Below are 13,202 nucleotides of genomic sequence, written 5' to 3' on the forward strand. Positions count from 1 at the left end.
CATTTATTTCTTTAAATACAGTAAAACTACTTATTTTATATTCAAAACCCAGTATTTCCAAAAACTGCCTACTTCCACATTTGATTCTATTATTTGTAATTCGTATTAATTTGGGGGGTTGCTGTTTCTCAATATTTTTGGCCCCAGAGATTTCTTTTCCCTTCCCTTCTTGTCAGCTGAGTTTTAGATTTAAAAATGTATCATATTTATAATAAGAGGTGTTTTTCATGCTATCTTGCCTACCAGTGTCCCATCAAATTTTAAAAACAGAATAAATGTAGTTTCACCTCCAGTAATGTTGAATAAAGTAATTTTGACCACCCTTCCTGCCAAGGACAATATTTTTTTTCCTTTTTTAGTAGAAATTAAAAAATTGCTTCTAAAATTTTTATGGGAGTAGAAAAGTCAAAGAAAAAAAAAAAAAACCTTGAGGAGGGAAACAAAGCAGGAGGACCTACTTTCCTTGATATTGAGTCTTATAAAGCTACAGCAACTAAGGGAGTTCGTATTGTTCAAAGATAGGGAAACCAACAGAATAGAATTAAGAGTCCATAAAAAAACCCATACATATATGGATACTTGATTTATGGCAAAGATGGCACTGCCGAATAGTCAGTAAATGATAGTCATTTTACATAAATGGTGCCAACCAATTAGATAAACATACGGGGAAAAATGAGTCTTGACCCCCATCTCACAGCACACACAAGTTAATTCAAGGTGATATAATCTAAATGTGAAGGTAAAACTAGAAAACTCCTAGGAAATAGCCATAATTCACCCGAGATCAAATAGATGATTATCCTGATTAAAGAAATTGAATTCACCCAGAGGGTTTCACTGGTGAATTATACCAAAAATTTAAAGAATAAACAAAACTAATTCTACACGATCTGTTCCAGAAATTAGAAGAGGAGAGAACACTTCCCGAGGAACCCAGCATGACCTTAATAACAAAACCACACAAAGACACTACAAAAACCTAAAGATCAACACCCATTAGGAACACAGACATGAAAATCCTCAACAAAATATTAGCAGATGAAATGCAGCAATATATACAAGGAAATAATACACCATGACCAAATGGGGTTTATCTAGAGAATACAAGACTGGCTTAAAGCCTGGCACAGTGGCTCATGCCTATAATCCCAGCATTTTGGGAGGCTGAGGTGGGAGGATGGCTTGAGCTCAAAAGTTCAAGACCAGCCTGGGCAACATAGCAAGACCCTGTCTCTACCAAAAAAAAAAAAAATCCCAAGAAATCTGAAGAAAATAAAAACTTCCTATAATTAATAAGTTAATTCAGCAACCTCAAACTCTTGGGCTCAAGGGATCTTCCTGTCTCAACCTCCTGATTAGCTGGGACTATAGGCACAGCTACTATGCATGGTTAATTTTTAATAACATTTTTGTAGAGACAGGGTCTCACTTTGTTGCCCAGTCTGGTCTTGAACTCTTGGGCTCAAGCCATTCTCCCACATCAGCCCCCACAAAGTCCTGGGATTACAGGTGTGAGCCACTAAACTCAGCCAATCATATTTCTATATACTACCAATGGGTCATTGGAAGCTGAAATTTTAAAAATACCATTTATAATAGCTCCAAAAATGAAATACTTCGATATAAATCTAATAGGACATGCATAAGATCTATGTAAAAATTACAAAATTATGAGGGGAAAAAATCAAAGAAAATCTGAATAAATAAGCCGGGTGTGGTGGCTCATGCCTGTAATCCCAGCACTTTGGGAGGCTGAGGCAGATGGATCACTTGAGGTCAGGCGTTTGAAACCAGCCTGGCCAACATGGTGAATCCCTGTCTCTACTAAAAATACAAAACAATTAGCTGGGTGTGGTGGCATGTGCCTGTAATATCAGCTACTTGCGTAGTTAAGACATGACAATCACTTGAACCCGGGAGGCAGAGGTTTCAGTGAGTCGAGATTGTGCCACTGCACTCCAACCTGGGCAACAGACAAGACTCCGTCCAAAAAAAAAAAAAAAACAAAAAAACCCAATCTGAATAAATGGAGAGCTCTACTGTGCTCACTAACTGGAAGATTCAGAATAGTCAAGACTCAATTCTCAAATGTATTTATAGATTTAATGCAATTCCAATTAAAAAAAAGTCTTAGCAGGATAGCTTTGTAGATAAAGAACATCTGACTCTAATTACACATGGAAAGGCAAAGGAAGTAGAATAACAAAAACAAGTTTTAAAAACAAGAATGAAGTTCGAGAAAATACACTTCCTGATTTTAAAATTTACTCCAAAGCTACAATAATCAAGACTGTGTGGTATAGGCAAAGAGACAGACAATGGAACAGAATAGAAAATCTACACAAATATGCCCAACTGATTTATTACAGAGGTGCAAAGAAAATTCAGTGAAGAAAGGATTATATTTTCCATAAATGGTACTGAAACATTTGGCCATCCATATGCAAAATGTCAACTTCGACTTCACCTCACATCTTACACAAAAATTAACTTAAAATGGGTCACAGACCTAAATGTAAAACCATAATTCTTTTAGAAGGAAATAAAGGAGAAAATTCTAATGAATTAAGTTAGGCAGAGTTCTTAGACATGATAACAATCTATTAAGGAAACAAAATCAATAAATTGGACTTAATTAAATTTTAAATGTTTGCTCTGCAAAAGACAGAAGAGAATGGAAAGAGAAGCTCCAGATATGGAGAAAACATTTGTAAATTATATATCCATTGGAGGACTTGGTTTTTTTTTGTTTGTTTGTTTTTGTTTTTGTTTTGAGACAGAGTCTTACTCTGTCACCCAGGCTGGAGTGCAGTGGCATGATCTTGGCTCACTGCAACCTCTGCCTCCCGAGTTCAAGCGATTCTCCTGCCTCGGCCTCCTGAGTAGCTAGGACTACAGGCACATGCTACCATGCCTGGCTAATTTTTGTATTTTTAGTAGAGACAGGGTTTCACCATTTGGCCAGGCTGGTCTCGAACTCCTGCCCTCAAATTATCCTCCCACCTCAGCCTCTCAAAGTGCTGGGATTACAGGCGTGAGCCACCGTGCCTAGCCCCTTTGGAGGACTTGTACACAGAATATATAAAGAACTCTCAAAACTCAATGTAAGAAAACAAACAACCTGATTTAAAAATTGGCAAAAAGATCAAACAGATACTCCACCAAAGAAAATATATGGATGGCAAGTAAACACACCAAAATATGTCCAACATAATTTACCATTAGGGAAGCACACGTTAGAGCCATACTGAGATACCGATATACATCTATTAGAAGGTAGAAAATTTAAAAATCTGGTAATACCAACTATGCTGGCAAAGGAGGTGGAGCAACCGGAATTCTCATAAGTTGCTGGTAGGAGTACAAAATGGTACAGCCATTATGGAAAACATTTTGGCAGTATCTTACAAAGCTAAATAAACAATTGATGACTCAGTTAAACATATATTTGATGACCCAGCAACACCACTTCTAGGTATTTATTCTAGAGCTGGATTTCTCAGCTGTGGCAACTAATGACATTTGGGGCTGGATAGTTCTTTGTTGAGAGGGCTGTCCTGTGCATTGTAGGATGTATAGCAGTCCCCCTGATTTTTTTCTATTAGATGTCATTAGCACTACCTCCTCCACTCCAAGTTGTAGCAATCAAAAATGTCTCAAGACATTGCCAAATATGCCTTGAGGGTCAAAATCAACACTGGCTGAGAACCACGGCTCTAGAGAAATGAAGACGTCTATCCATGCAGAAACCTGTCAAATACCACTAAGATCAGAAACAAGGCAAGCATGTCCACTTTTGCTACTTCTATTCAACAAAGCATTGGGAGTTCTAGCCAAAGCAATCAGGTGAGAAAAAGAAAGAAAAGACACCCAAACTGGAAAGGGAGATGTAAAGTAATCTCTATTTGCTGATAATATAACCTTATGTATAGATAACCCTAAAAATTCCACACAAAAACTAATAATAAATTAAAAATAAACAAATTCAGCAAAGTTGCAGGATATAATATCAATACTCAAAAACCAGTTGCATTTTTATACACTAATAGTGAACAATCATAAAAGGAAATATTAAAAAATTTTCATTTACAATATCATCAAAAAGAACAAAATACTTAGGAATAAATTTAACCAAGGAGGCAAAGACTTATACACTGAAAACTATAAGAAGAAAGTAAAGGAGACATAAGTAAATGAAAAGATATCTGTGTTCATGAATTGGAAGACTTAATATTGTTAATATGATAATATTATGCAAAACAGTTTGCAGATTCAAAGCATTCCCCATCAGAATTCCAATGGCATTTTTTTGCAGAAATAAAAAACCCTGTCCTTAAAGTTCACATGTAATATTAAGGGACCCTTAAATGACAAATCAATCATAAAAAAGAAGAACAAAGTTGGAAGACTCATACTTTCTGATTTCAAAACTTACTACAAAGCTACACTAATCAAAACAGTATGGTACTGGCATAAGGACAGACATATAGACCAAGAAATAAATCCTTGCATATGTTGATTTTCAATGAGATTTTCAATGAGAGCGCCAGGACCATTCGACATCGAAAGGATAGTCCAGTCTTTCTAACAAATGGTGCTGGCAAAACTGAATGTCCACAAGCAAAAGAATGATGTTGGACTCTAACCTTATACCATATATAAAAACTAACTCAAAAAAGATCAAAGATCTAAACATAAGAGCTAAAACTATAAAACCTTTAGAAGAAAACATAGGAGACAATCTTCATGACATTGGATTTGGCATCCCATTTCATGGATATGGCACCAAAAGCAAGGCAATAAAAGGAAAGAAAATTTTGAAATCAAAAACTTCTGTGCATCAAAGGACACTATCAAAAGAGTGAAAAGAGAACCCACAGAATGAGAGAAAATATTTGGAAATCATGTATCTGATAAGGGGTTAACATCCAGAATACATTAAAAAAATTCCTATAACTAAACAACAACAACAAAAGAAACAATCTAACTTAAAAATATGCAAAGGACTTGAATAGACAATTCTCCAAAGAAGATATATAAATGGCCAATAAGTAGATAAAAAGATGTTCATTAATCATTAGGGAAATGCATATGAAAACCACAATGAGATACCAATTCACACTCATTAGGATATATATTATAAAAAATGATAAATAGGTCAGGCGTGATGGCTCACGCCTATAATCCCAGCACTTTGGGAGTCCAAGGCAGGCAGATCACATGAGGTCTGGAGTTTGAGATCAGCTTTGCCAACATGGTGAAACCCCATCTCTACTAAAAATACAAAAATTAGCCAGGCATGGTGGTACACGCCTGTAATTCCAGCTACTTGGGAGACTGAGTTAGGAGGATCGCTTGAACCTGGGAGGTGGAGGTTGCAGTGAACCGAGACTGTGCCACTGCACTCCAGCCTGGGCAATAGAGAGAGACTCTGTCTCCAAAAAAAAAAAAAAAAAAAAAAAAAAAAAAAAAAAAAAAAAAAAAAAAAAAGATAAATAAAAAGTGTTAGTGAGGATGTGGAGAAATTGGAACCCTTGTGCATTACTGGCAATAATGTAAAATGGTGCAGTCACTGTGGAAAACAAGTTTGGTAACTCCTTAAAAAGTTAAGTATAGAATTACCATATGATCCAGAAATTCCACTTCTACATATATATACAAACAAATTGAAAGCAGGAAGTCAAACATACACTTGTATGCCAATGTTTATAGCAGCACTATTCATAATAGACAATGGTAGGAACAACCCTAAATGCCCATTAGCAGATGAATGGATGAACAAAATGTAGTCTATACAGTTAAATATTACTCAGCCTTAAAAATAAATGAAATTCTGATATATCCTACAATGTGGATGAATCTTGAAAACACTAGATGAAATGAAAGAAGACAAACACAAAAGGACAAATATTGTATGACTCCACTTATATGAGGTACCTAGAATTAGGTAAGTTCATAGAGACAGAAAGTAGAACTTTACTATAAGAAAAGTATTTTTTGAAAACTGCAAAAGAAAGCTTCTAACAGTTCTAATTGCCTAAAAACTTGAAAAAAAATCCAAATGTCATTCCATGGGTGAGGGGACAAACAAGATGTGACACATCCATATGCTTGAACACTGCTCAGCAATAAAATGGAAGAAACTATTAATACATGTAACAATGGATGAATTTCAAAAAAACCATTCTGAGTGAAAGAAGCCAGTTTTAAAAGGTACTGTATGATTCTATTTTTGTGGCATTCTTGAAAGGACAATACTATAGTCATGAAGAACAGATCAGTGGTTGCTAGGGGTTACAGGTGAAGGGAGGATGTGGCTGTAAAGAGGTAGCATGAGGGATTTTGGAACTGTTGTGTATTCTGATCACGGTGGTGGTTACACAAATCTCTATATATGTTCAAACTCGTAGAACTGCACACCAAGAGAAAGTCAATTTCACTGTATGATGTAAAAATGATCTAAAAACTTAAAAGTAATGTAATACCATAATACAAAATTAATGTGAGATTTAAGAGTCTAGAACTCTACTATAAAAGCCTTACAAGACTATTGAAACCAAAGGGCTTGAAAAAGTGATAGAGAAGAAATCCCATATATTAAAATTATGTTTATTCTTCTAAATTTTCTATAATTTCACAAACATTTAAAGAAGAATATATGGCAAAACTTGTATTTCAGTAAAGCAAAACCGTGTTTCAGCCCCTGGCCTTAATTACTACATTCAGATCAGAACTTGCCCTTAAAGAGAAAAAATAAAACAACTTAACATATATACTTATGCGCAAAATCAAAGTCAAATCATACTAGGTTTGACTACCATATTGGGCTGTTATGTGGCACAAGTGAAATAATGTAAATCAAAGTCATATGAAACTGTCTTATTACTAAAGTTAAAAAAACACAATTGAACAAGATGGGATAGCCTTTAAACATTTTTATATGACAGTTCCCAAGATCATAGCTACTATCAGCCAGTGTTCTGGGTTCTTAATCTGCTGTGTCATGTTGCCTACTAATACACAGAGACAGTCATTGATCAGTGATCATAAACCTAGGCAAACAAACGATTCTTAACTTTGTTGTTAATGAAACACTGATCTTTCTCACAACATCAAAGATCAGAAATGAACCGTTGGTATCTGGAATGACTCTGCACTTGCTTCCACTGGGTTTTAGATTCACTTCCTTTTTCTGTTCTCTGGAGACAGAGCACAGCTGTTAAGCATCACTTTATAAGAGTGTTTTCTTCTAGAAATTTCCCAAGGGCCATTACTAAGTGTGAGAAATATTGGGAAGACCGTAACAGATTTGTGTATGAGTCACTTTGCATCTGCATATGGTTAAGTGCACTTACAGCACAATTTGAATAAAATAAGAAGGCAAAATGAAGCATTTAATAATAGCTTAACTGGAGATTACTATTTTTAGATTTTCAGTTGCTGATTATCCTTGCATATAGGAAGGCAGAAATGTCTTCTCAAGAGTATATTGTCACAGTGCCTTGAACACTGTCCTTCTAAGATCTCTTCAAAATTTCACAGTTCGAACAGAAGCTCTCTCTTGAGTTCCCTACATTTCTAAATTGCAGAACAGGCACTGTCATGGCTAAAGTATCTTCTAGTTGCCAGAGGTGCTAAAAGTCCCTCTCCATCTTCAAAAGCCCATATTCTCAATAGCATCCAAGATGAAGAGAATAGAAGGAACAACAGGCTAGAAGGGAAACATCAGGACTCTTTAACTGCGAATGGTTAATCAAGTCTGCATCCACTCAGGTCTATAGAAAGATCCCATAATAGGAGTCTTCCAGAAGCTAATACACACTCACAGTCCAGGGCACTGTACCTTTCCCAATGGGACTCTAAGTGATTCATCCTCCAGGAAGGTTCAGAAACAGTCAGGACAGGGCCACCAGGTGTTCTGGTGGAAGGGAACATACAATATGTTGAGTTTTTACAATTTAAACTCTGGACATCCAGAGAACTACAAACCTATTGAGGTCAAACAGGACATCGCAGCCTCGGTGAAAAGAATTGCTGGCATTTCCATTTTCAAATTAAGCAAGCCTCAGCCCTGGGCTATCTTGAAATACTGCAATCTCAAAATGGTATGAGGAATCGAATGTTGCAAGAAAAAAAGCTAACTCCAAATTGATTTGTTCCAAGTCTAGAAAAGCTTATGGCCTGGTTTTACGATCAAGTGGTTGTTTTAAAATTGCACAGGGCTTACTGAAGGCTGTGTTTCCTTTTTAATGAGCTCATAAGAATATAGGTTGGGGTGAAGGATAAGAAGAGTGTGAAAAATATAAGATTACCATTTCGATGTAGCTTTCTTCCTCTTCTCTGGAAACAGGATTAGCAAAAAATCTTGCAGAATTAATACCATTTCTTTCTGGAGAGAGAAAGCTGGTTCGACTGCTAAGAATAAAAATATAGATGAGGTCAAAGCAATGTCTTACAGCTGCTCTGAAAGCCAGCCAGGAACTAACATGGCCCTCATGGGGTTTCAGTCCTCCTCTTCCAGACACAACTTCCTTCCGGCCAAAGCAATTCCTGAAGACGCAGAAAATGCCCAACAGTTTCTGCTCCACTTTGGGGCAAATGGCTCCCAATTCACAAAGGCTGCTTTTTCTCAGGCCCTCTATGTGACACAGTTCATGAGCTTTCTAAATGGACGAGGGCATCATATCATTTAGAAAAAAATAAACTCCTTTGGGGCCTTCTTGTTTCTATTCAATGTAAGGAAAAGTGAGGATGTATGGCCATTCCTCTGATAGGACACAACACCGCTAATCAACTTCCATCCTTCTTCTGAGTCAGAAGCATGAGCTGAGTCACAGTCTTGGCTGGAAATACAGCTCATTGCAGAATTCTGCTTTACAATGCAATTGTGTTTTGTGGCATTTAGAGTGAACCGAGAAACTCCTGAGCCACGCTCAGGACTAAATAGGCAACTTCTAAAAGGTGAGATGAAAGGGTGCAACTACATTTTGAAGTTTGTCTACCCAGCCCATGAACCTGGGAACTCCCTAGTCCTACCCCATTCACAAAGTTGGGCTTGGGCCATAGCCAGTTCCACTGAGACTGGGGAACACAATTCTCTCTCCCCAGGAAATCTGAATTCAGAGCCCATCTGTTGGTACTGCAGTTGTAGCATGTAAACAAGTTCAGGGGGTATGGTACAGCTATCTTTGACCATGGGTTTGTGCAACAGAGAAAAGAATACTGCAAAGACAAAGAAATGCACAGATGTGAAGAGTGAAGCAGAAGTGAGCAGATTCCTTGGGTTCCCGACAGCACACTAGTTCCTGATTCCAGGGTCCTGGGAGACCCAGTCATATTCCTTCCTTTGTGATCTATAAAACAGCTCTTGCTCTCGATAATAAACCTCACCCCTCCTTTGGCTTAAACTAGATCAAATGGGCTTCAACTACATTTAATCAGAGGCCTAACACACACCAGGCATGTTTGTGCTGGATGAGGCTCTTTTGAGAAATCAGTCTTACCAAGGCACAGTGCGGGTCCTGGTAAGAGATGCATGCTCCCGGATAGTGGAGAGGTTTCTCAGGTCCAGAGGAGGTGGCCGTGCTACAAGACAGTGTGCAACATCCAGGAGGTCAAGGCCAGAATCTAAAGGCTATAAAACTATGACATTTCACTTTCCCAGCACACCAAATTCACATTTACTAACAGGCAGCACCGATGATGAGTGTGAATTTCACTGTCCTCCTCTCCCCTGCCTCACTGGGAGTAAAGACAAATACTGAGCAAATGGTCATATTACCTGCTGGAGGTTAACAACGTGGCAAGGCATTATTAAGAAGTCTCTGTATATCACGCGTGCTTCTAGGTGTCAAAGGCACAGGATGAACAAAGCAGATGAAAGTCTCTGACCTTGTGGAATTGCAACACCTATTACCTCACACCCAATGTGTCTGAAGTGGAAATGTTACCTTTCTTATCACAGGCAGAGATGATCACCCAGGTCCTAGTCTTCCCCACCTACAATCCATTGTCCACCTGATGATCCTTCTGCCTAGAACATTCTTCCCCATCTCTTTGCCTCCAGACAAGATCAGGCCCCACAGCCTGGGCTCTCAAGTTCTAGTACTTACCCTTCACAGCACAGCCCCAGTTTGTGATAATACACTCATCTATGATTTATCTGGGCCTAAACTGTGCTCCAGAAGAACAGGGGTGTATCTGGTCTGTTCACTGCAGTAGCCTCGGCACCTAGAGAAGCACTTGGTATCTGCCCCAACCCTTATTCCACCTCAGTGGCCCATCTTCCTGAGTTAGTCCTGGCCAGGTATCCACCTTTGCATCCACTCACTAAATCTCCAACCCTGAGTCTATCAGACATCTTCTGTTGCCTATGACAAGGTCCTGCAGAGCTGCGCTGTCCATTGTCGTGACAACTAGCCACACGTGCCCATTTACACATATATGTAAATTTATTAAAATTAAATACAATTTAAAATGTAGTTCCTCAGTCACATTAGCCAAATTTCAAGGGTTCAATAGTCATTATTTCCAACATCACAGAAAATTCTGTTGTTGTTTCTGACCAGAATTAATGGCTATTTCCTCTGAACCTCATAAGACAGGATCTGTTCTCCTACTTAGCACCGATTTCATAATTCTATTTTGTGGTCCAGGTGGATTTTACATATCTTCCTCCCCCTCAGACTGAAAAAGCCTCTTGCTTCCTCATCTTTGTATCCCACTCAGTGCCTACCACAGCACTACATATGCAGCACATGCATTGTAAATGTATAAATGTAGTTTGACTGAAATTTAAGGGAATACGCCTGGAGTAGACCAGGCATGAGTAGTGGTCTTAGTTGGCAGCTTTGGGCACAGCCACCTGAAGTGACTTTTTTTGCTTTCTAAAGAGCAAAGAGAAGTCGGAATGGACAAGAGATCAGTCATTCTACCAATGCTCCCTTGTAATCACACAGCCAACTGGGAAGAGCAAGATGAGTAAGAATGTGCATGCCCATCAGCAAAGGTATTCAGGGGTAGAAGAGGATTTTGGCAATAATTAGGCTGACCTTATACTTTCCAGCCCTCTGAGATGGTTTCTCTAGGTCTTCCTTTACAGAAACCTTTTCTATGCAACCACTGGAACCTTGCTCCCCTCCCCCTATACAGCAGGTCTGGTCAAGTGCTTACGTTTCCTCTGAGGCTTGAGATCTCTATTCACTGGGGGAGGTTCCAGGTCTGCAGGTAGCTCAGGCAACTGGCTTGAGATGCTTCCTGAGTTCATTGGAATGTAGTCATCAGGGCTGCAGTGGGGTCCAAGACCAGAGGCACCAGCCTGGGGGCTCATGGGCACATAGCTGTCTTCGATACTGGCTGAAGCTGTGGGGTACATTGGGGAGAACCTGCATGGCTGCAAAAGAATAGATGCAGATTGGGAACCACAGACCAGTCATGGAAACGGCTATCAGAGGGCAGCCAAAGCTGCACATATGGTTTCAGTTCCAAACTATCCAAGTATAACTCTGAACTACCTCAGCAAAGTCAGACAAGCCTCTAGCTCAAGTTCTGCCTCTGGACTTATCGTTTTAGTACAGGTGATAACTCTCCAAGATCTGACACTGGAAGACAGAGGGTCATGAATTTATGCAAATACTTTAAGTATAAAGTGATGCCTTAAGTAGCTATACCAAGTTGAGCAAGTCCTGTAGTTCCCAAGCAAGTTCAAGTCTTCAGGGGGAGACTGGAAGAGTCCTCAGACACTCAGAGTGTTGAATCTTAAAGATTTCAAGGGAATATATATAGATCAGGCTAATTTTGGTAAAATTGATGCATAAAGGAACCTGAGCGTTGAACTTACCAAATTTAAACTAAGTCGCTTGTCTCGGTGTCTTAAGGATTGGCCTTCTACATCAGCTGCAAGAAATAAGCCAAGGTGGTGAGAAATGCAGAACAATATCAACTGAAACTAGAGTCCAGAGAGGAAGAGAAGCATAACACAACAGTTGCTATTAGAGTCTAGCTGGGCAGTCAGAACACATTTCCCCAACAGATGAAAAATCAGACCAGATTTTGAAGAAGTTTCTAGTCGATGGCTTGAGTTCTCTGTGAATTAGGAGGAGATATAGCAAGGAATTAACAAATGCTTGTTGCATTTATTACATAAATCTTCTGAGCTGGAGGTTTGAGGAGAAGAGAGAGGTTTGAAATATTCCTTGTAATGAGCAGGAGAACAGGGTGAACAGAGAAACAACTGCCTTGTGGAGCAGCATTAAGGGCTCAATTGAGGTCTGTGGCCAGAAAAGCTACTCAGATAGAGGCATGCATAGAAAGGACATTTGGATTTATCCAGGATTAGAAACTCATCAGATGGATGCAATAAACAATGTGATATTAAAATTTAGAATAATTGTTGAATTTAAAGAGAAGATGTTCAGAAGGCAACAAGATATCTGGGCCTGGACTCAAATGAGATATAATTTGGGGGAATTTAGCAGCTTAGAGATGGCAGTCAAAACCGTAAGAGTAGATGAAACTATCTAGGTTGCAAGTGTTGAGAAAAGTACAAAACTCTAGAGAATCCTAAGATTCAAAGAACTAAGAGATAAGTAAGTGAAGTATCTTGAGAAAGAGCAACTATAGATTAATGAGGAAAATTCGGGGGTATGGTGCCATGAAAGCCTCAGGAAGGAAAGAATGGCCAACGGTGTTGAGTGGTGCAGAGGAGTCCAGCAAGTGCTCCCAGCATGTGGAGGCCAGAGCAAAGCAGCCCTCAGCTCTCAAGAGCTTGGAGGTGTGAAAAGTCAGGAGGCCTCTAAGAAATAAACTTAAAATTTGACAACATCTTAAAATGCAAGGACAACTCCCAGCTCAGAATAAATGTGACAGAGACTGATGGAATTAAACATATATGTTATATATACATATATGTGTATGTATATATGTATATATCCACGCTTACATATGTTTAAAGATGTACAAGTACTGGTTAAAAACCACTCTGAAGTCAGACTGTCTAGTTGTAAATCCCTACACCACCATGTATTAGCTGTGTGGCACCAGACAAGTTACTTACCCTCTCTCTGTCTCAGTTTCCTAATTTGTAAAGTGAAGCCAATAATAGAACCTGTTTCACAGGACTTCCGGAAAGGACTTAGAACACTGCCTAGAACACACAAAGTACTTAATAATTCTTAGAAACTATTATGGAATAACGTCTT

General features: G+C 38.7%; 1 protein-coding gene across 3 annotated transcripts in view; it reads right to left on the reverse strand.

The window, feature by feature from the left end:
• GAB3 (GRB2 associated binding protein 3) overlaps nt 1–13,202 on the reverse strand; it is a 70,959-nt gene that overhangs the window by 9,620 nt on the left and 48,137 nt on the right. For 2 of the 3 annotated variants that reach the window (XM_050775434.1, XM_050775433.1), the window contains exons 5-8: nt 11,843–11,898; nt 11,176–11,395; nt 9,507–9,588; nt 8,316–8,418 (exon numbers count right to left, since the gene is read on the reverse strand). In XM_050775434.1, coding sequence (XP_050631391.1) covers nt 8,316–8,418; nt 9,507–9,588; nt 11,176–11,395; nt 11,843–11,898 — 461 coding nt within the window. The remainder of the gene's footprint in view (nt 1–8,315; nt 8,419–9,506; nt 9,589–11,175; nt 11,396–11,842; nt 11,899–13,202) is intronic. The other variant, XM_050775435.1, reaches the window with a different exon arrangement.

The sequence above is a fragment of the Macaca thibetana genome, chromosome X (assembly GCF_024542745.1).
Source record: "Macaca thibetana thibetana isolate TM-01 chromosome X, ASM2454274v1, whole genome shotgun sequence".
Taxonomy (NCBI): domain Eukaryota; kingdom Metazoa; phylum Chordata; class Mammalia; order Primates; family Cercopithecidae; genus Macaca; species Macaca thibetana.